At 37.9% G+C, this 25,552-nt stretch overlaps 1 protein-coding gene across 2 annotated transcripts in view; it reads left to right on the top strand.

Annotated features, from left to right (window-relative positions):
• The window catches only part of LOC106091617 (uncharacterized), a 499,339-nt gene that overhangs the window by 455,234 nt on the left and 18,553 nt on the right, over positions 1-25,552 (top strand). The window contains exons 5-6 of one of the 2 annotated variants that reach the window (XM_059364400.1): positions 10,303-10,438; positions 14,083-14,216. In XM_059364400.1, the coding sequence (XP_059220383.1) occupies positions 10,303-10,438; positions 14,083-14,216 (270 nt within the window). Of the gene's footprint in view, positions 1-10,280; positions 10,439-14,082; positions 14,217-25,552 lie in introns of both variants that reach the window. The other variant, XM_059364401.1, reaches the window with a different exon arrangement.

The raw sequence follows: 25,552 nt of genomic DNA, 5'->3' as shown, positions 1-25,552 counted from the left end.
GCTCTTCCGACTCATAAAGTCCACGATCTCATCGATCTTGCCACGAAGTCCGTTGCAGTTTAACTGCAAGAACGATACACTTCCAGGCACTGGCCTGGCAAAATTAGGGCTAGGAAGCTGCCGTTGCGTAAGTTGGCGTACGGGAGAGGTCGGGGGGGTCACATAGTCCGACGATGAGGACGCCGAATGCGACGACGATGGCGCTTGTGACCCACTGCTGGCTATGTTCGCACTGCACCTTGCGACATAGCCAGTATGACCATACTCCCGTAGTGAAGTGAGGCCAGAGCAAGATCGGAAATGTACCCACTCCATGCACCGGTTACACCTCACCGACACCGACCGATGATGAAGGCGGTTCTGGCAAACCGAACAGAACCAGGGTCCGGGGTTCTTTTCAATCCCGGTACGGACCAGAAGCGAGCGGAGAAGGCACTCCGGGATGTGCCTCTTCCATGACGAAAAAAGACGAACACGTACACTGAGGTGGCAGCCCTTGCCGATGAGGATTCCATCGGGTCAATCCGGTGCGTACAACCGGCTGCCATGGGATTGTGTGGTAGTTATATTAGGTTTTAGACCGATTTCAAGCGTACTCGGCACGGTTATTGGAAGTCGTAAAATAACATATGCATGTAAAAAAATTTCAGACCAATCGGATTAAATTTGCGGCTTATAGGGGCTCAAAAATTCAAATCGGGAGGTCGGTTTACAAAGGACCTACATCTAAATCTGAGCCGATATGGCCCATTTGCAACCCCCAACAAGCACTTAGTTTTAAGCGTTCCACCGCTATCGGACCGCTATCGACGAACGGACATGGCCAGATCGACTCAAAATGTTCAGACGATCAAGAATATGTATATACTTTATAGGGTCGCTGATCAATACTTCGAGATGTTACAAACGGAATGACTAGGTTAGTATACCCCCATCTTATGGTGGTGGGTATAAAAAAGCAAACTGGTTGCTTAACTATGACTATGAAAAATAAACAAGCAACAGCGAAAGCAAACATAACAAGTAAAAGCGTGCTAAGTACGGCCGGGCCGAATATTATATACCCTCCACCATGGATCGCATTTGTCGAGTTCTTTTCCCGGCATCTCTTCTTAGGCAAAAAAGGATATAAGAAAAGATTTGCTCTGCTATTAGAGCGATATCAAAATATGGTCCGGTTTGTACCACAATTAAATTATATGTTGGAGACCTGTGTAAAATGTCAGTCAATTCGAATAAGCATTGCGCCCTTTGGGGGCTCAAGAAGTAAAATAGAGAGATCGATTTATATGGGAGCTGTATCGGGCTATAGACCGATTCAGACCATGATAAACACGTATGTTGATGGTCATGAGAGAATCCGTCGTACAAAATTTTAGGCAAATCGGATAATAATTGCGACCTCTAGAGGCACAAGAAGTCAAGATCCCAGATCAAGAAATCAAGACCGGTTTATATCGCAGCTATATCAAAACATGGACCGATATGGCCCATTTACAATACCAACCGAACTACACTAATAAGAAGTATTTGTGCAAAATCTCAAGCGGATAGCTTTACCCCTTCGGAAGTTAGCGTGCTTTCGACAGACAGACGGACGGACGGACAGACGGACGGACATGGCTAGATCGACATAAAATGTCGCGACGATCAAGAATATATATATAAATTAGTATACCCCCCATCCTATGGTGGAGGGTATAAAAATGTACTAAAATATTGAAGACGTATTATTGGTGAACTGACCTCCACCCTTGGATGGGGGTATACTAGTTTCGCCATTCTGTTTGTAACACCTCTAAATATGCACCTAAGACCCCATTAAGTATATATATTATTGATCGTCGTGACATTTTAAGTCGAACAAGCAATGTCCGTCCGTCTGTCTGTCAAAAGCACGCTAACTTCCGAAGGAGTATAGATAGCCGCTTGAAATTAGGCACAATTACTTCTTATTAGTGTAAATGGGCCAAATCGTTCCACGGTTTGATAGAGCTGCCATATAAAACGATCTTGGGTTTTGACTTCTTAAGACTCTAGAGGGCGCAATTCCCGTTCGATTTGAATGTCATTTTGCACGTAGTGTTTTGATACTCCTTCCAACAACTGTGCTAAGTATGGTTGAAATCGGTTCCTAACGTGATATACCTGCCATATAAACTGATCTGGGGTCTTGACTTCTTGAGCTTTTAAAAGGCGCAATTCTTATCCGATTTGGTTGTAATTTTAAACGTGGTGTTTTGGTATCACTTCCAATATTTGAGCGATGTATGGTCCAAATCGGTTCATAACCCGGTATAGGTGCCGTATAAAACGATCTTGGATCTTGACTTCTTCAGCCACTAGAAGGCGCAATTCTCATCCGATTTAGCTAAAATTTTGCATGGGCCGTTTTGATATGACTTCCAGAAACAGTGATGAGTGTGGTGGATATCGGTACATAACCTGATATAGCTGCCATATAAACCAATCTGGGATCTTGACTTCTGGAGCCTCTAAAAGAGCAATTCTCATCCGATTTGGCATACATTTTGTACAACGGCTTCTCCCATGGCCTTCAACATACGTGAGCCACATGTTATGAATCGATCAATAGCTTGATACAGCTCCCATATAAACCGATCTCCCGATTTTGGTTCTTGAGCCCCTATAATTCGCTATTCTTAACCGAATGAACTGAAATATTACACAATGACTACAATGTTCAGCATTCAATTCATTTATGATCGGAATCGAATTATAACTTGATATAGCTCCAATAGTATAACAGTCCTTACTTATTATTCTTTGTTTGCCTTAAAAGAAATACTGCGCAAAGAACTCGACAAATGCGATCCATTTTGGAGGGTATTTAAGATTCGGCCCGGCTGAATTTAGCACGCTCTCACTTGTTTTATTTTATGCTATTATTTATGTTGTTGTACATGTTATTGTAGCAGTGTGTTGTATACCGAGGCAGCCCTTGCCGATGAAGGATTCCATTGGGTCAAACTGGTACGTACAACCATGGGATTGTGCTATTATTTATGTTAGCCGATCATGTGTTTTGGTTAGCAGCAGCCGCTTCCAGCAAACAACAGACTTTTTAGCTGTCAGGCAGTTGTTCTGAAATTGCAAACATTCAGCTATAACAGCAGAACTACTGTTGTAATAGCATCAAAATTAACCACTAACAGTCAGCAGACAGTGCTTTCTATTATCTGCAGACTGTTTTCCATGAAAACACAATCTTGATTGGTTCCTGAATGGGCTTAGTTGGGATACATTGTGATATAGCTTCCATATACATAGACTAATGTTGTAATTTTATTGCTAATAGCCATATTCTATTCTAATTTTAATCGATTTACCTTCTGTGGTTAGGAACCCTCTGCAGCTGTGGAATTTTTTGTAGTTAGGAAACCTTCTGCGGTTATAGGGTATAAAAAAGTCGCACTTGCACAACTTTTTGCCATACTAACATGCTTAAAAAAGCATTTATTTTTTGTAGAATATTTGCAGAAGGTAGATAGTATTACATGTTATATGGCTTTCTTGTTTTAAGCTATACAAAGTTTTTTTCAGCTTCCTTCTGCAGTCCGTAAAAATTGGAATATTTATCCTGTGTTGTTTCATTTTCACTTCTTTAATATTTATATAATATTTGTTTTCACAATTTGCTGTAGGAAATTTTTACTTTAACTGTATGTTACAGGAAGCGTTTGTTGGTTGGATGGCAGACATGCATATATGCATATGAACCAGGTCATTTACGTATGCGTATGCACATACACGCGAGTATAAACCATTCATTTCCGAATGCGTTTGACAGTAGATTGGTTCTTATTGCGAAGATTGGACAAGAAGTGTTCTCAAATGTTTGAATATTGAATTCTATATCAACAAACACAGAGTAGATGCGAACTATTATACCTACCACCGAAGGATAGGAGTATATTCATTTTGTCATTCCGTTTGCTACACATCGAAATATTCATTTCCGACCCTATAAAGTATTTATAAAGGGTGATTTTTTTGAGGTTAGGATTTTCATGCATTAGTATTTGACAGATCACGTGGGATTTCAGACATGGTGTCAAAGAGAAAGATGCTCAGTATGCTTTGACATTTCATCATGAATAGACTTACTAACGAGCAACGCTTGCAAATCATTTTCAGTGAATGGGCCCTAGAAAAGTTGGCAGAAAATCCGCTTTTTTATCGACAAATTTTTCTCAGCGATTAGGCTCATTTCTGGTTGAATAGCTACGTAAATAAGCAAAATTGCCGCATTTGGAGTGAAGAGCAACCAGAAGCCGTTCAAGAACTGCCCATGCATCCCGAAAAATGCACTGTTTGGTGTGGTTTGTACGCTGGTGGAATCATTGGACCGTATTTTTTCAATGATGCTGTTGGACGCAACGTTACGGTGAATGAACACATTTCGAACCGAACACTGATTTTGGTAATAAAATTCAATGATTTGCAAGCGTTGCTCGTTAGTAAGTCTATTCATGATGAAATGTCAAAGCATACTGAGCATCTTTCTCTTTGACACCATGTCTGAAATCCCACGTGATCTGTCAAATACTAATGCATGAAAATTATAACCTCAAAAAAATCACCCTTTATTTTTGATCAGCGTAAAAATCTAAGACGATCTAGCCATCTCCGTCCGTCTGTCTGTTGAAATCACGCTACAGTCTTTATAAATAGAGATATTGAGCTGAAATTTTGCACACACAAAAGGCGAATTTATAATCCGATTTCACTGAAATTTGGCACAGTGACTTATGTAAGGCCTTTCGACATCCGTGTCATATATGGTTCAGATCGGTCTATTTTTTGATACAGCTACTTAAAAGACCAATATTTTTTTACACACAATTGAACAATGACTTGAACTTATAAGTATTTGGTCCAAATCTGAACGTATTTCTATATAGCTGATATGGGACATAGATGGGTATCCAAGTTGTCAAATTGGGAGAACAGTATACATGGAAGCTATATCAAGTTAGTGACTGATTTGGATCGCACTTGCCAAGGTTGTTGGAAGTCAAAACAGAACACTAGATTCAAACAATGCAAGAGATTCGAGTCTGCTAACCTCATTATACATGGTAATTTGTTTTTGTTTAGTTGACAGTATGTTAGATGGGTTCAAAATACATTTCGCCAACATGCGAGGCTTTGAAACTAATGTCTTTGCAGTGCATTCGCACATTCATTTCCATCGCTCTAATGTAGCTATGTGAGATACAGGCGAGGATGCAGGTCCAATAGATTTTTATGTTTCTGGATATCACATACTCAATTTTTTTTTACCTACACCATAGGATGGCGCAATTCTCATCGGATTTGGCTGAGGTGGTTTGTTATGACTTCCAACAACTGTGCTAAGTATGTTCCGAATCTGTTCAGAACTTAATATTGCTGCCATATAAACCGATGGGATCTTGCCTTCTTGAGCCTCTATTAGCCGAAATTTTTCACGAAGTCTTTTGTTTCGACTTCCAACAATTATGCTATGTATAGTACAAATCCATTCTAAACTAAAGCTCCCATCAGGAACGTAGCCAGAGGGCTCAAAACCTCAATGAAAACGTATATAACTTCAATAAAATTTTTTCTAAAATCAAAATTATAACAAGTAAGAGCGTGCTAAGTTCGGCCAGTCCGAATCTTATATACCCTCCACCATGGATCGCATTGGTCGAGTTCTTTGCGCAGTATCTCTTTTTAGGTAAACAATGCTTTAGGCAAAAAATTGAATGCTGATCATTGTAGAAGTTATTGTGTTATATTTCAGTCCATTCGGATAAGAATTGAGCCTTGTAGGGTCTCAAGAAGCAAAATAGGAAGATCGGTTTATATGGGAGCTGTATCAAGTTATAGATCGATTCCAACCATATTAGGCACGTATGTAGGAGGTCATGGGAGAAGCCGTTGTACAGAATTTCAGCCGGATGAGAATTGCGCCCTCTAGCGGCTCAAGAATTCAAAACCCAAGGTCGCTTTAAATGGCAGCTATATAAACACCACGTGCAAAATTTCAGTCCAATCGGACGAGAATTGCCCATTCTAAAGGCTCAAGAAGCCAAGACCCGAGATCGGTTTATATGGCAGCTATATCAGGTTATGAACCGATTTGAACCGTACTTAGCTCAGTTGTTGAAAGTGATATCAAAACACCACGTGCAAAATTTCAGTCCAATCGGACTAGAACTGCGCCCTCTAGAGGCTCAAGAAGTCAAGACCCAATATCGATTTATAAGGCAGCTATATCAAAACATGGACCGATTTGGCCCATTTACAATTTTACAATCCCAATCCCCAATTGAACAATTACTTGTACTTATTAGTATTTGGTCCAAATTGGATTATATTTCGATGTATCTGCTATGGGACATAAGGTATGCGTTTTTCACCGCATTTTGATAAAAGGTGGTTTACATACAGGGTGGCTGATGAAAGCCGCTACCAAAAAAAAATGTAATAACTTTTTTTCTATTTAATAATAATAATTTAATAATTAATTTAATTAATTAATTAATTAATTTAATTAATAATAATTTAATAATTAATTTAATAATTTAATTTAACATGAATAAAAGAAAAATGTATTCCATACACCGAAAAAAAAATGTAGCAATATTCATCAGCCACCCTGTATATACCCGAGGTGGTGGGTATCCAAAGTTCGGCCCGGACGAACTTAACGCCATTTTACTTGTTTTAGATCATCTTTTGAAAGAGTCAAAATAATTTAATACCAGTATTTCAGTTCATTCGGATAAGAATTGCGCCTTGTAGGACTCAATAAACAAAATCGGGAGATCGGTTTATATGGAAGCTGTATCAAGCTATAGATCGATTCAGATCACATTGGACACGTATGTTGAAGGTCACGAGGAAAGTCGTTCTAAAAAATAGGTTTATATGGCAGCTATATCAGGTTATGAACTGATTTGAACCATACTTAAAAAAGTTGTGATACTAAAACACCACGTGCAAAATTTCAGTTATATAGAATGAGAATTGCGCTTTCTAGAGGCTCAAGAAGTCAAGACAAATTTGGCCAATTTACAATCCCAACCGACCTACTCTAATAAAAAGTATTTGTGCAAAATTTCAAGCGGCTAGCTTAACTCCTTCGAAAATTAGCGTGTCTTCGACAGACAGACGGACGGACATGACTTAATATGTCATGACGATTAGGAATAAATATACTTTATGGGGTCTTAGACGCATATATAGGGGTGCTACATACAGAATGACGATATTAGTATATCTCCATCCTATGGTGGAGGGTATACAAATATATAAAATTTGAAAAAGTGAACGCTCTTTATTAAGCTCATGGCATATTTGATGCATTGCTAGAAAGTTCTTCATCCGAAGACTAGGATGCGAGTTTACCATATTATTTGGTGGAAATGACAACATATGAACATATGAACACTTTCGATTGAAAATGTAACAAGTAAAAGCGTGCTAAGTTCGGCCGGGCCGAATCTTATATACCCTCCACCATGGATCGCATTTGTCGAGTTCTTTTCCTCGCATCTCTTCTTAGGCAAAAAAAGGATATAAGATGCTGTGCTATTAGAGCGATATTAAGATATGGTCCGGTATGGAGACCTTTGTAAAATGTCAGCCAATTCGAATAAGAATTGCGCCCTTTGGGTGCTCAAGAAGTAAAATAGAGAGATCGATTTATATGGGAGCTGTATCGGGCTATAGGCCGATTCAGACCATAATAAATATACATATACGTATGTTGATGGTCATGAGAGAATCCGTCGTACAAAATTTCAGGCAAATCGAATAATAATTGCGACCCCTAGAGGCTTAAGAAGTCAAGATCCCAGATAGGTTTATATGACAGCTATATCAGGTTATGAACCGATTTGAACCTTATTTGACATAGTTGTTGAAAGTAAAAATAAAATACGTATTGCAAAATTTCAGCCAAATCGGATAGGAACTGCGCCCTTCAGAAGCTAAAGAAGTCACGTCCCCAGATCTGTTTATATGACAGCTATATCAGGTTATGGACCGATTTGAACCATACTTGGCACAGTTGTTGGATATCATAACAAAACACGTCGAGCAAAATTTCATTAAAATCGGATAAGAATTCCGCATTCTAGAGGCTCCAGAAATCAAGACCCAAGATCGGTTTATATGGCAGCTATATTAGGTTATGAACCGAGTTGAACCATACTTGGCACAGTTATTGGATATCATAACAAAATACGTCGTGCACTCTACAGGCTAAAGAAGTGAACACCCAAGATCGGTTTATATGGCAGCCATATCAGGTTATATACGGATTTGAACCATACTTGGCACAGTTGTTGGGTATCACAATAAAACACGTCGTGCAAAATTTCATCCCAATCGGATAGTAATTGCACACTCTAGAGGCTCAAGAAGTCAAGACCCAAGATCGGTTTATATGACAGCTATATTAAAACATGGACCGCTATGGCCCATTTACAATACCAACCGACCTACACTAATAAGAAGTTAGCGTGCTTTCGACAGACAGACGGACGGACGGACGGACGGATGGACATGGCTAGATCGACATAAAATGTCGCGGCGATCAAGAATATATATACTTTATGGGGTCTCAGACGAATATTTTGAGTAGTTACAAACAGAATGACGAAATTAGTATACCCCCCATCCTATGGTGGAGGGTATAAAAAGTGTAATGCTATAAGAAGGTTAAGGCGGCATTTGCAAAATGTTGTCCCGTATAAGTGTTACATTGTTTTTCAGAATCGAAATCACCATAAGATATCTTCACAAATATCTAATCGGCAAGCAATACAATGTTTAGGCAAGCAATAAAAAATTTAGCTCTTGTTTTAAGACCAAATGTCACCGCCGGTGAGGCTCTTCCTGGACCCATTAGTGAGTGAAATTGTCCATAAAAAAGTTTGCAATATGTTTATCCATTTTACATTTACAGAAGGATTTTGAGGATTTCGAACGTTCTGGCTTTCCCATCCCAGCCACAAGACTCCGGAGGGCCAATACGCCGAGCTCTTCGCCATGCAGAAGGACTTGACGCAGAAAATGAATGAACCGACTCGCATTCCGTCGTGTTGGAATTAGTAACAGAACAGATCACGTGAACAATTTCAGCCAAATTGTAAAACAATTGCGGCTTCCGGAAGCTTAAGTTGTCGAATCGGGAGATCAATATATTGAGAGATTGACACGGATGTTGGAAGTCATAACAGAACACTACATCAGATAACAAATGAGGATTTTAGAGGCCATTTGCAATTCCGATCTGAATCAAGGCTAGCTCTACGCGTCACAATAGCGTGCTCGGTTTGCCAGTCGTGGGTTCGATTCCCACCAGAGGTCTTGGTCTGTAACTACAGTATTATTACATTGGGGGAAAATTGTCTAAGTGAGTCTGTAAGGGACGGCCACTCTTACCTAACCTAACCCAGCTCTACGCGTTGGAGCGCTATCGTGGTCACGACAGAGTGTACCTCATCTTATGGTGAGGAATATGTTAAGTGGTGTAGTTCTCAATTTGCATTTATTTATAAAAAGTAGTCATTTGAAGAATTTAACTTTCGATTTATTTTAAGGAAGAATCATCAGCAACTTTTTTTTAAATGTCTTGAAATTAATAATGACCAGTCTAGTAAACAGTTATCCTTTATGGTAGTAATGACTCTGGCCAGAATGAAGGCGTATATATTTGTTTTTAATGAATTATCATACAACGATTATTCATTCGTAAGAGAAATTGTTGCTGCTTTTTCAGCTGAAGTGGGTATGAGGAGGTCTGTTAAGAGGTCGGTATATTTTAATAACTGTTTTAAATGTATACTGCTATTTATTCATCAGAATGTAAATTGTGAGGAATATGTGGTATCACTTAAAAATGTATTAAATAAAATTTAAAGAACATTTTTGTGTACAAAAACCGCTAACGTTGCTATTAATATAAACGGCCGTATTCACAAAAATTATTGAAGCTTTATTATAGGTTTATTTGGCTGTTCTATAAAGGCAATCTGTCAAATAAACCTATTTCAAATCTACATTAAGTTTGTAAATACCGGTGTAAGTCCATAAATTCATTTGAAATTTGCCTCAATGATTTGTAAGTAACAGTGTTACTAGGAAAGTAACAATGGTTTTACTTGAACTCCATAAAATGTCGGTAAAACTACAACTAAGATATAAATATATTTGCCATGCCTTGTTAACAATGACATTTTTAAATTAACTCTTGCTTACATTTAAACAATTTTTTTTAGCTATCTTATTTGCATTTTACAGACAACTCAATCAAACGCCAGTCATGTTCTCATTCGAAACGTACCTCTCTCTATATCAGGACGATATGCATGCGAAGTATCAGCGGATGCTCCTTCGTTTCATACAACGATGATGATGGGTATCATGGATGTTGTAGGTAAGTGCATGTATACTAATTTAGGACCAAATATTATACAGGGTGGCTGACACAAAGTGTTACAAAGTTCCCACTGGATATATATCAAACTAGAAATGAGAGCTGCTGATGTTAGCAAAATTAATACAGGGTGGCTAACACAAAGTGTTACAAAGTTCCCACTGGATATATATCAACCTAGAAATGACAGCTGCTGATGTTTTTTTAAAGACAGATCACTATCTTGTTTACAAGCCACCAAAAGCATTCGCCACCGAATTTATTAAAAATAAAATAATAAATAATGCGATTGTATCATATTTAGCTGGAACCAGTTATTGTTGGCGAAACAAACACCGGGGGTAAATACCGGTAGGTTACATTTATGCAGCTTACAACTTGTTCTGTGTACTATTCAGAGCAATAGTCAATGCAAAAAGGTGGTCTCATCGAGCAAATTAAGATTTCGATTACTTCCACACACGAGGCCAACGTGGCGTTGAGGTTCGCATGTGCTCCTATGACGCCCAACGCCTGGGTTCAAACATCGGAAAAATTTTCACTTATTTTTATAGAGATGTATCCCCAGCTCCTTAATGGAAAGTTCATGGAAAATTTAGTATTAAGGTACTTCCACACATCTTTGTCTTTCAACCAATAAAAAAATATTTTCACATAAAACAAGTAAAAAGGCGTTAAGTTCGGCCGGGCCGAACTTTGGATACCCACCACCTCGGGTATATATGTAAACCACCTTTCATCAAAATTCGGTGAAAATATCATATCGTATACTCACTTACCTCATACCGATCCGAACTATATACGACACGGATGTCGAAAAGCCGAACATTAGTTGCTGTGTCAAATTTCAGTGAAATCGGATTATAAGGGCGCCTTTTATGGGGCCAAGACTTTAAATCGAGATATCGGTCTACATGGCAGCTATATCCAAATCTGGACCGATTTGGGCCAAGTTGCATAAACATGTCGAAAAGCCAAACACAATGCACTATCCCAAATTTCGGCGAAATCGGACAATAAATGCCTCTTTTATGGGCCCTAAACCTTAAATCGAGAGATCGGTCTATATGGCAGCTATATGCAAATCTGGACCGATCTGGGCAAAATTGAAGAAGGACTTCGAAGAGCCTAACCAAACTCACTGTGTCAAATTTCAGCGACATCGGTCAATAAATGCGTCTTTTATGGCCCAAAAACCTAAAACATAGATATCGGTCTATATGGCAGCTATATCCAAATCTGGACCGATCTGTGCGATTTGCAGAAGTATGTCAAGGGGCTTAACTTAACTCACTGTTCCAAATTTCGGCGACATCGGACAATAAATGAGCATTTTATGGGCCCAAAACCATAAATCAAGAAATCGGTCTATATGGCAGCTATATCTAAATCTGAGCCGATCTGAACCAAATTGAAGAAATATGTCAAAGGGCCTAACACAACTCACTGTCCCAAATTTCAGCAAAATCGGATAATGAATGTGGCTTTTATGGGACTTACACCATAAATCGGAGGATCGATCTATATGGCAACAATATCCAAATCTGGACCGATCTGAGCCAAATTAACGAAGGATGTCAATGGGCCTTACACAATTCTCTGTCCCGAATTTCATCAAAATCGGATAATAAATGTGGCTTTTGTGGGCCTAAGGCCCCTAACCGGAGGATCGGTCTATACGGCAGCTATATCCAAATCTGAACCGATCTGAGCCAATTTCACGAAGGAAGTCGAAGGGCCTAAGACAACTCACTATTCCAAATTTCAGCGAAATCGGGTAATAAATGTGGCTTTTATGGGCCTTAGACCCTAAATCGGAAGATCCGTCTATATGGGGGCTATATCAAGATATAGTCCGATATAGCCCATCTTCGAACTTAACCTGCTTATGGACAAAAAAAGAATCTGTGCAAAATTTCAGCTCAATATCTCTATTTTTGAAGACTGTAGCGTGATTTCAACAGACAGACGGACGGACATGTCTAGATCGTCTTAGATTTTTACGCTGATCAAGAATATATATACTTTATAGGGTCGGAAATGGATATTTCGATGTGTTGCAAACGGAATGACAAAATGAATATACCCCCATCCTTCGGAGGTGGGTATAAAAATGTGATCTTTTGGATTGGTAAAACCTTCGTCAGCTAACCTATAGACATATACATGAATGAAAATGAAGAACAAAGAATAAATAAATTATTTAAGTAACAAAAATGTGAAGGATGGCAATCGAAGGCTATAAGTTCTCTGTTTTACTTGTTTTCAGGAATAAATTTTCCGCTTCGCTTACGCTCTTTTACATTTACAAGTTATATACATATTAACTTTGTCATTACGTTTACAACATCAATCAATATTCAACTCCATTTATATGTATTCTTAATTGCCTTCTATATTGGATTATATCGTTATAAAGTCCCCATGTAAACCCATCTCCCGAATTAACTTCTTGAGCCTCTAGAGGGACGATTCTTATCCGATTTAGCTGAAATTTTGCAATATTTCTCCTAAGACCTCCAACATTTTTGTAAAGTAAGGTCTGAAGCGGTCTAAAACCTAAAAAAAAACTCCTATATAATCCGACCTCCCGATATCCATGTCTAGTCTGCATCCGTCTCCAACGTGATACTGATCCCATATAAAAACGGTTCATCCTGTTTTACTTTTAAAGCATAAGCCGGAAGAAATTCCTTACTAAATTTATAAAAAAACACTAAAAGCGTGTTAAGTTTGGCAGGGCCGAATCTTGAGAACCCACCACCGTGGATTCTGCTAAAAATTTATACAAAATAAATTAGGTTGAAGTGCATCATTTTATTCTACATACCAAACTATTGTCAAACCAGCAAAGATTAAAGCTTCTAGAAACTGAATAAGGATGATCGAGAGACCGGTTTACATTGGAGGTATATCAGGTTATAGACCGATTAAGACGGTACTTGGCACAGAATCAAAAATTTCAATCGGGAGATCGGTTTACATGGGAACTATATCAGGTTATAGACCGATTTGAACCGTACTTAGCTGAGTTATTGAAAGTCATAACAGAACACGACATGCTCAATTTCAGCCAAAACGGATAAGAGTTGCGGCTTCCAGGAGTTCAAGAAGTTAAATCGGGAGATCGGTTTATATGGGAGCAATATCTAAATCTGAACCGATATGACTCATTTGCTATCCCCAATTACCTATATCAATGATTAGTATCTGAGCAAAATTTAAGCGGCTAGCTTTACGCGTCCGACCTCTATCGTGATTTCGACAGACGGACGGACATGACTAGATCGACTCAGAACGTCGAGACGAATCAAGATGGGGTCTTAGACAAATATTTCTAGCTGTTAGAAACGGAATGACTAGATTAGTATACCTCCATCCTATGGTTGTGAGCATAAAAATTAATGGAGTTTGTTGCTTGAACCTATTTAGTTTCGGCTAATTATCTCAGAATTTATATAATTTGTAGGGTCGGAAATTGGGTCCGCTCCGAATCCCTGCTTGCTATAGAGCACAAACATTGGTATTTGCTGCAGAAAGTCTATCATTAAAGAATTTAATTTGATCTACTATATATTTAATTTTAAAACTTGAGTAATAGAACTTTTTCTATTATCCTTTTTATGTGTTTCTTTTTCTTGTAGAATTGCCCACTCAACGTCCTATAATCACTGGCATTCATTCACGATATCGATTAGGTGATGTTATTAATGGAAATTGTTCTTCGGACTACTCTAAACCAGCTGCAAATTTAACTTGGTGGATAAATGATATACAGGTAAGTTCCGTTTAACAGTTCATTACTTTTAAGCTGAAATTTAGTACAATTAAGATCTTAAGATCATTGAGATGAGGCTTCAGTGGTTAATACTTATTTAATATTTGTCAAATATAAATCTGACAATAGCGTAACATCTTCTAATAGTGTTATTAATGCAGAGAATTGCTTCCATCCAATACAATTATTTGTTTTCCGATAAATCTTTATAGGTAAACAAAGCACACAGAAAAAAATAACTCTTAAAAAAAACCAACTACCAAATTTGTATGTGAAACTTTAAATTCTCAACGAATTTTAGCATTGAATCGAAGACATTATTTGTTGAAGAACGTAAGTAAGACTCTACAAGATACTTGACAAACTAATTTATCGAAATTTTGTGGAATTTCAACAAATTCTTTTATTGAGGTAGTTGTTAAAATAGGCGTACTACCAAGTAGAGCACAAAACTCCCATGCCATTCATCACTTGCAAACCCAGTCCCCCTGTCGGCCAAAAAAATGTTATTATATTTTTTTATTAAACTTATTTAGAAAATTAATTTCGTATTTAGAAAAAAATACTCTGCGGCACCAAAATCATTAAAATTTGTTATTAAGGGCAATAGTAGAAAGTAGCCATATCGGATAAGAATTGCGCCCTCCTGAGGCTCAAAAATTCAAATCAGGTGGTCGGTTTATATAGGAGCAATGTCAAGTTTGGACAAAACTTGGCACTGTTGTTCCAATTCAAAACAAAAGACTTTGTGCAAAATTTCAGCCAAATCGGATAATAATTGCGCACTTAGAGACTCAAGAAGTCAAGATCTGAGAATGGTTTTTATGTGAGCTACAGCATGATTTAAACCGATTTAAACCATACTTGGCACAGTTGTTGTAAGTCAAAACAAAAGTCTTTGTGCAAAGAATTGCGCCCTCTAGAGGCTCAAGAATTCAATATACTAGATCGATTTATATGGCAGCTATATCAAAACATGGACCGATATGACCTATTTGCCATCCAAACCGACCTACACTAATAGGAAGTATTTGTACAAAATTTATACATACATGTGTATCAAACAAGTAAAAGCGTGCTAAGTTCGGCCGGGCCGAATCTTATATACCCTCCACCATGGATCGCATTTGTCGAGTTCTTTTCCCGGCATCTCTTCTTAGGCAAAAAAGGATATAAGAAAAGAGTTGCTCTGCTATTAAAACGATATCAAGATATGGTCCGGTTCGGACCACAATTAAATTATATGTTGGAGACCTGTGTAAAATTTCTGCCAATTCGTATAAGAATTGCGCCAAATGGGCGCACGAAGTAAAATAGAGAGAACGATTTATATGGGATCTGTATCGGGCTATAGACCGATTCAGACCATAATAAACACGTTTGTTGATGGTCATGAGAGGATCCATCGTACAAAATTTCAGGCATATCGGATAATAACTGCGACCTCTAGGGGTCAAGAAGTCAAGATCCCAGATCGGTTTATATGGCAGCTATATTAGGTTATGAACCGATTTGAACCTTATTTGAGACAGTTGTTGAAAGTAAAAATAAAATACGTCATGCAAAATTTCAGCCAAATCGTATAGTAATTGCGCCCTCTAGAAGCTCAAGAAATCAAATCTCCAGATCTGTTTATATGACAGCTATATCAGGTTATGAACCGATTTGAACCATACTTGGCACAGTTGTTGGGTATCATAACAAAACACGTCGTGCGAAATTCCATTCCAATCGGATAAGAATTGTGCACTCTAGAGGCTCAAGAATTCAAGACCCAAGACCGGTTTATATGGTAGCTATATCAGGTTATGGACCGATTTAAACCATACTTAGCACTGTTGTTGGATATAATAAGAAAACACGTCGTGCAAAATTTCATTTCAATCGGATAAGAATTGCGCACTCTAGAGGCTCAAGAAGTCAAGACCCAAGATCGGTTTATATGGCAGCTATATCAGGTTATGGACCGATTTGAACCATACTTGGCAAAGTTGTTGGATATCATAACAAAACACGTCGTGCAAATTTTCATTTAAATCGGATAAGAATTGCGCACGCTAGAGGCTGAAGAAGTCAAGACCCAAGATCGGTTTATATGGCAGCTATATCAGGTTATAGACCGATTTGAACCATACTTGGCACAGTTGTTGGATATCATAACAAAACACGTCATGCTAAATTTCATTCTGATCGGATAAGAATTGCGCACTCTAGAGGCTCAAGAATTCAAGACCCAAGATCGGTTTATATGGCAGCTATATCAAAACATGGACCGATATGGCCCATTTACAATACCAACCGACCTACACTAATAAGAAGTATATGTGCAAAATTTCAAGCGGCTAGCTTTACTCCTTCGGAAGTTAGCGTGCTTTCGACAGACAGACGGACGGACGGACGGACGGACAGACGGACGGACGGACGGACGGACAGACGGACGGACATGGCTAGATCGACATAAAATGTCACGACGATCAAGAATATATATACTTTATGGGGTCTCAGACGAATATTTCGAGTAGTTACAAACAGAATGACGAAATTAGTATACCCCCCATCTTATGGTGGAGGGTATAAAAATACAATACATATGACAATACGTGCCGATTAGACCGTACTCTATTCACCTTTGACGTACATATTGATAGAGAAAGTAACAGATAAGACATAGTAAGAAAGTAACAGATCTAAATACATGTCGTATGATAGCGCCTTTAGCGAGATCGAGGTACAATATGGGAAACAAGCTGGCTCATTGCATTTATTCAAATAGAATGAAAACTTACTCAAAATCGAATCATAAGCCTTTCTTCAAATTTGTTAATTCATATTTTGTTTCCAAATATATACATTTAAGTTTATGAAAAAAAACTTTGTGACAATTTTTTTTTATTTAAATTGTCACATACATGGATATGTGGTTAGCATCGATATTTTTAATTTAGAGGCTAAAATAAAGCATTAACTTCCAAAATTAAATTTTTGTCAGCACGGATCCAAAAAAGTCCGACTTGGTCCACCCTAGTTCTTTTTATACCCGTCACCATGAGATGGGGGTTTACTAATTTCGTCATTCTGTTTGTAACTCCTCGAAATATTCGTTTATACATGTCTTAAACCCCTAATTTTTATCAATGTGTCTCTTGCAGGTGTATAGTTTAATAGGTCTAATTTTCTAACTAGCAAAATACCCAGGTATTTTACGATTTGAGTAAATGGAACCTTCTTTCCTCCCAAGGAGACTATTCTCACAGTGGGAATCTTGTATCTTCTGCTGAAAAAAACAACTTCCTTTATATCTCTAAGTGTGCCGGAAAACTTCCTTTAACCAAAACAGCCACGTCATCAGCATACGCGACCACTTTGACACCTTTTTGTTCCAGAGACAATAATATATTTTTATACCCTCCACCATAAGATGGGGGGTATACTAATTTCGTCATTCTGTTTGTAACTACTCGAAATATTCGTCTGAGACCCCATGAAGTATATATATACTTGATCGTCGCGACATTTTATGTCGATCTAGTCATGTCCGTCCGTCCGTCTGTCTGTCGAAAGCACGCTAACTTCCGAAGGAGTAAGGCTAGCCGCTTGAAATTTTGCACACATACTTCTTATTAGTGTAGGTCGGTTGGTATTGTAAATGGGCCATATCGGTCCATGTTTTGATATAGCTGCCATATAAACCGATCTTGGGTCTTGAATTCTTGAGCCTCTAGAGTGCGCAATTCTTATCCGATTGGGATGAAATTTTGCATGACGTGTTTTGTTATTATATCCAACAACTGTACTAAGTATGGTTCAAATCGGTACATAACCTGATATAGCTGCCATATACACCAATCTTGGGTTTTGACTTCTTGAGCCTCTAGAGTGCGCAATTCTTATCCGATTTGCCTGAAATTTTGTACGACGGATTCTCTCATGACCATTAACATATGTGCTTATTATGGTCTAAATCGGTATATAGCCCGATACAGCTCCCATATAAATCGAATCTCTCTATTTTACTTCTTGAGCCTCTAGAGTGAGCAATTCTTATTCGAATTGGCTGACATTTTACACAGGTCTCCAACATATAATTTAATTGTAGTCCAAACCGGACCATATCTTTATATCGCTCTAATAGCAGAGCAAATCTTTTCTTATATCCTTTGTTTGCCTAAGAAGAAATGCCGGGAAAAGAACTCGACAAATGCGATCCATGGTGGAGGGTATATAAGATTCGGCTCGGCCGAACTTAGCACGCTTTTACTTGTTAATATCTATATTCCAAAGTAATGGAAACATTACAATTCCCAAGCCTGCAGTAATGCATCGTTTAATAAGTAAGTGAGTTTATGTCCCACCAACACATAGGTTGATACAAGCAGAATATATCTCTGTAAGCCAAGGAGCCAATCTATCGGACACAGCTTGTTATTTTGTCGGTGATACATCACCAAGCCCTGACGATTTAAAAGAGTCGAAACTTTTTATAGCCCAACGGATTTTCGACTCAGACACAATTTCTCTAACAACCTCAGACGTACACATCAGTGACAACCTCTTCTGACGCCACGTTATCTGTTGGAGAATTTTCCGTGAAGTGTGTATCAACGAGTAGTTCTAGTGTGTGCACATTAGAGATAGTCCATACATTATTTGACTTTCGAATGTATCCTAATGTAATAGGTTTCAAAGATAGGATCTTCCTTGGCCTAGAGGTCTATATTGTGAGGTCTATAATGTGAGATTTATAATGTGAAAATCTTTTGTTCCCAGATGAATATCTCAGGGGGTGGTAATTGGCGCAAACAAAACGAAAAGAATAAAGATTTGTTTTAAAGTTTATAATAATTCACTTTATCGATACTAATTTTACTTACAACTAGGAACAATATGAGAGGCTCAGTTGACCTTCGTTAAGAAGCCTTCGTTAAAATTTAAAAGATGATGAAAGCAAAAACAAATAAATGCCCGCTAAGTTTGCCCGGGCCGAATCTTATATACCATCCACCACAGATCGCATTTGTCGAGTTCTTTTCCAGTTATCTGTCTTTAGGCAGATAACCGATTCGGATCATATTTGACACGTATATTGAAGGTCATGGGAGAATCCGTTGTACAAAATCGGATAATAATTGGCTCAAGAAGTCAAGATACCAGATCGGTTTAAATGGCAGCTATATCACGTTATAGATCGAGTTGAACCATATTTAACACAGTTTTTAGAAGTCATAACAAATCGGATAAGAATTGCGCCCTCTAGTGGCTCAAGAAGTCATGATTCAAGATCGGTTTATATGATAGCTATATCAGATTATGGACCGATTGCAACCATACTCAGCACAGTTGTTGAAAGTCATAATTAAAGGCGCCATGCAAAATTTCAGCCAAAACATGGACCGATATAGCCCATTTACAATCCCAACCGCCCTATACTAATTTTATTCCTTCGAGAGTTAGTGTGCTTTCGACAGACAGACGGACGGACATGGCTAGATCGACTTAAAATGTCATGACGATCAAGAAGGGTTTTAGACGAATATTTCGAGGAGTTACAAACAGAATGACGAAATTAGTATACCCCCATCCTATGGTGGAGAGTATGAAAATAGAACACCTCTGTGCTGAAAGATCTTTCTTACATGGTATCTCAAAGCATAGTTTATTATTATACCCACCACCGACGGAGGGGGGTATATTCATTTTGTCATTCCGTTTGCAACACATCGAAATATCCATTTCCGACCCTATAAAGTATATATATTCTTGATCAGCTGTTGAAATCACACTACAGTTTTGAAAAATAGAGATATTGAGCTGAAATTTTGCACAGATTCTTTTTTGTACATAAGCAGGTTAAGTTCGAAGATGGGCTATATCGGACTATATCTTGATATAGCCCCCATATAGATCGATCCGCCGATTTAGGGTCTTAGGCCAAAAAAAGCCACATTTATTATCCGATTTTGCTGAAATTTGAGACAGAGAGTTGTGTTAGGCCCTTCGACATCCTCCGTCAATTTGGTTTAGATCGGTCCAGATCTGGATATAGCTGCCATATAGACCGATCCTCCGATTTAGGGTCATATGCCCATAAAATCCACTTTTATTATCCGCTTTTGCTGAAATTTGGGACAGTGAGTTGTGTTAAACCCTTCGACATCCTCCGTCAATTTGGCTCAGATCGGTCCAGATTTGGATATAGCAGCCATATAGACCGATCGTCCGATTTAGGATCTTAGGCCCATAAAAGCCACTTTTATTATCCGATTTTGCTGAAATTTGGGACAGTGAGTTGTGTTAGGCCCTTCGATATCCTCCATCAATATGGCTCAGATCGGTTCAGATTTGGATATAGCTGTCATATAGACCGAAACTCCGACTTAGGGTCATAGGCCCATAAAAGCCACTTTTATTATCCGATTTTGCTGAAATTTGGGACAATTAGTTAAGTTAAGCCCCTCCACTTATATCTGCTATTTGGTCTAGATCGATCAAGATTTGCATATAGCTGCCATATAGACCGATCTCTCGATTTAAAGTCTTGGTCCCATAAAAGGCGCATTTGTAATCCGATTGCACTGAAATTTGACACACTTACTTATGTTATGCTTTTCGACATCCGTGTCGTATATAGTTCAGATTGGTTTAATTTTAGATATAACTACTAAAAGGACCAATATTTTGTTATATACAATTGAACAATGGCTTTTACTTATTAGTATTTGGTCCAAATTGGAACACCTATTCATATAGCTGCTATGGGGGTATAAGGTATGGGTTTTGCACCGGATTTTGACGAAAGGTGGTTTACATATATATCCGAGGTGGTGGGTATCCAAAGTTCGGCCGGGCCGAACTTAACGCCTTTTTACTTGTTTTTGTTCAACCAACACGAAAGCGATGTCCCCTTTGAACGCAGTGCAAGGGAAAAGTTTGTTGACATTAGTTTTAAATTTCTAGATGTCATAATCAGGTGGAAAGACAAGTTCAGAACGAACATCCTTACACCAGGAATAAGAAAGCTAATATCTGTGAAGCATACATCATGGAAAAGTTGATAGAACAGCGTCACATAACCCACATTACGACGAAGCACAAGGGAAACTATAAAGTTGGATGCCCTACCGTCGCCATTAAACACCATCGCTCTTCTCTGAACTCGGCCCAGAAGCTCCAAGGATGATTCGGAAGCTCCAGTCCATACGAGTACATGTGAATTATACTACCGAATGTAGGTAGTATAGATATTGGGAAAGTCAGTGGGAGTGAAATAATTCAAGGATGCTTTTTTCGACTCTCAAATACTTGATTTGACCAACGGACATCAAATTGTATCTTCATGCCCAATACATCAAGAGAATGCGACTGTTCAACAACTATATCGTCGATAGATGTCGACGATTGGATTGAGTCAGCGAATCGTTTGTGTGACAACAAACAAAACTGCGTCTTGCGTGCATTAAAATCTACTCTGTTCATTCGACTCGACTTGAAAATGGAGAAAAAGTTTTGGCTGAGTGTCACATCCATAATATGCCCTTTGTCTTTAATTTCCCGAGGATTTGGCCTATGGCTGATTGACAAAGGCTGCTGTCATCCGCGAATGAATAGACTGGATTCAAAGTCTGTCTCAATAGATCGTCAATGAAAATGAGAAAAAGAGACAGAGCCTTGATTGAATACTCACATTTTGGGAGGTGTTTTGAGGGCAACCTTCTATCACATGAACATCAATTTTAATACCATATTCGTAGTTTACTCCCAAAACCCGTTAGGGGGTGGAAAGGCCACTCAGACATCAAGGAATAAATTTTTATGTCCGATTTGTACTCTAATTTTAAAAACTTTTCATTATACTTTTCATTTTATACCTATATTGCCCAAAGCGGTAAATATATCTTGTTGGGTGGTGTTTTTGGGGGTGGGGGACAATTTCTTCCTAATAGAACATTTTTCCATGTCCCTATCAGATCTAGTAGAAATTTTGAATTATTATGAATATCATATTATACAAGGAATTTTGCGAATAGTGCTAATTATCGCCATATATTCTATCAACTCAACAAGTTCTACGTATAACATCATGTACATATCTAAGAAGCTAGGCACATTAAATAGGAATATTATATTTGTTTAAACAGCTAGTAGTTATATTATGTAATATTTTGTGATGTTATATAATAAATATCTATCTTAAGGCCATAGCCGCCGTATCTCCAATAAATATGCTTAAATGTTGATTGTAATTTGATAAACAAATAAAAATAAAATGATAAATCAAAATATGTAAATAGTAGTCTAAAAGTCTGTTAGGAATTCAGTTATCTATACACTTAACATTAAAAATTACAAAGCATTCATTAAACAAAGTCGCAAGTTTGCCATTAAATTAAATAAATATAAACAAGTAAAAGCGTGCTAAGTTCGGCCGGGCCGAATCTTATGTACCCTCCACCATGGATCGCATTTGTGGACTTCTTTTCCCGGCATCTCTTCTTAGTCAAAAAAGGATATAAGAAAAGAGTTGGTCTGCTATTAAAACGATATCAAGATATGGTCCGGTTCGGACCACAATTAAATTATATGTTGGAGACCTGTGTAAAATTTCAGCCAATTCGTATAAGAATTGCGCCCATTGGGGCTCACGAAGTAAAATAGAGAGAACGATTTATATGGGATCTGTATCGGGCTATAGACCGATTTAGACCATAATAAACACGTTTGTTGATGGTCACGAGAGGATCAATCGTACAAAATTTCAGGCATATCGGATAATAATTGCGACCTCTAGGGGTCAAGAAGTCAAGATCCCAGATCGGTTTATATGGCAGCTATATCAGGTTATGAACCGATTTGAACCTCATTTGACACAGTTGTTGAAAGTAAAAATAAAATACGTCATGCTAAATTTCAGCCAAAACGGATAGGAATTGCGCCCTCTAGAAGCTCAAGAAGTCAAATCCCTAGATTTGTTTATATGAAAGCTATATCAGGTTATGGACCGATTTGAACCATACTTGGCACAGTTGTTGGATATCATAACGAAATACTTCGTGAAAAAATTCATTCAAATCGGATAAGAATTGTGCCCTCTAGTGGGTCAAGAAGTCAAGACCCAAGATCGGTTTATATGGCAGCTATATCAGGTTATGGACCGATTTAAACCATACTTGGCACAGTTGTTGGGTATCATAACAAAACACGTCGTGCAAAATTCCATTCCAATCGGATAAGAATTGCGCCCTCTAGAGGCTCAAGAAGTGAAGACCCAAGATCGGTTTATATGGCAGCTATATTAGGTTATGGACCGCTTTGAACCATACTCGGCACAGTTGTTGGATATCATAACAAAACACGTCGTTTTAATTTCAATCGGATAAGAATTGCGCACTCTAGAGGCTCAAGAAGTCAAGACCCAAGATCGGCTTATATGGCAGCTATATCAGGTTATGAACCGATTTGAACCATACTTGGCACAGTTGTTGAATATCATAACAAAACACGTCGTGCAAAATTTCATTTTGATCGGATAAGAATTGCGCACGCTAGAGGCTGAAGAAGTCAAGACCCAAGATCGGTTTATATGGCAGCTTTATCAGGTTATGGACCGATTTAAACCATACTTGGCACAGTTGTTGGATATCATAACAAAACACGTCGTGCAAAATTTCATTCCAATCGGATAAGAATTGCGCACTGTAGAGGCTCAAGAAGTCAAGACCCAAGATCGGTTTATATGGCAGCTATATCAAAACATGGACCGATATGGCCCATTTACAATACCAACCGACCTACACTAATAAAAGGTATTTGTGCAAAATTTCAAGAGGCTAGCTTTACTCCTTCGGAAGTTAGCGTGCTTTCGACAGACATACGGACGGACATGGCTAGATCGACATAAAATTTCACGACGATCAAGAATATATATACTTTATGGGGTCTCAGACGAATATTTCGAGTAGTTACAATCAGAATGACGAAATTAGTATACCCCCCATCTTATGGTGGAGGGTATAAAAATCATATTTATGTTATTACACAAAAAATGTAGTCCCAAAATGACCAAAAAAGTATATTGAAGTATAGGATATGCTTAAATTATAGTTTTGAAGCCCAAAAGTGTTTTTTGATACCAGCAATGTTATATCTCTGAGTATATAATGCTTCATTGACATAATACTTTTGTGATATATTATCCTCCGAAGCAATATCTTCAGAAATAATTTTATATTTTTAAAAGCACCAGATCGGTTTGTTGCATAGACATGATTACGAATTAATAACCTCATTGTTAATATAACAATAATATAGTTCCTTTCAAATTCCTATTGCCGAAATTAATTCGTTACAACCCTCTATCTAGAGAAAGTTATATATGTATATTCCCTGTTATTATTGCTTTGAGTTCCTCGTAATGTGCATAAAAATTGATTCCATTACTGCAATTGTCATGTCATTCGTTCATTTTTATGCTAAATAAGATATCATTACCAATCTCTATTAATCCAGAGGCTCTATCATTGAAATGCCTTCAAGTGTATTTCCATTATTCTCAATAGTTTAAGCCCAAACTCCCAGAACACTGACAGTCTGTTTGTCCTTGGTGAGTTCCAAACTGGCTGTCTGTCTATGCAAATGTTTAAAGACAATCATTTAACGAATAAATGACATTAAAATTGAATTTCTATTGAGATTCTATCTGTCAACAACTGGCCACTTCCTTAGACCACCAATGGATACTTCTTCGTTGCTTCAAAAAAAACAAATCTTGTTTGCCCTCAACTTATACATTCTTGTTTGGAAATGCTACATACATATGAATCTGCGTGTAGTAGGGTTTCAGCATCGGAATTGGAATAACCATCTCCCAGGAGTTGGAAAACTAACCCAGACAAGATATTGAATGAGTGTCATTCATTAGCAATCTTCTTGCCTTCAATCCAATTCTGTGATTTTTTTTTATTGGTATAAAACATTCCTTTTGGGATATCTGCACATTAGTATGTATGTAGGAGAAAATGGCATGAACATGTGAAAGAACTTTTGTCTGTGTGCTTAACAGTTCTGTTCTTCTATTACGATCAGAACATGTAAACTTAAGACAGTTGAAATCGGACTACTCGCAAGCATTGTCTGCCAATCGTTCAACAAACGTGTTTTTTTTTGAAATTTTACATTTCGTTTATAGTGAAAGTGGGAAAATGTTGGCGAATATTTCATAGCGAGTACATCGAAAGGCATTGTACTTATATAGCCTAACAAAATAGTAAGAAAATGAAGAAGTAACAGCATGATAAGTTCGGCCGGGCGTAATCTTATATACCTGATGTTGGAACTCATAG

This window comes from Stomoxys calcitrans, chromosome 3 (assembly GCF_963082655.1).
Source record: "Stomoxys calcitrans chromosome 3, idStoCalc2.1, whole genome shotgun sequence".
Classification (NCBI taxonomy): Eukaryota; Metazoa; Arthropoda; class Insecta; order Diptera; family Muscidae; genus Stomoxys; species Stomoxys calcitrans.
Note: the sequence above shows the minus strand (reverse complement) of the source record. Positions and strands in the feature narration are given on the sequence as shown.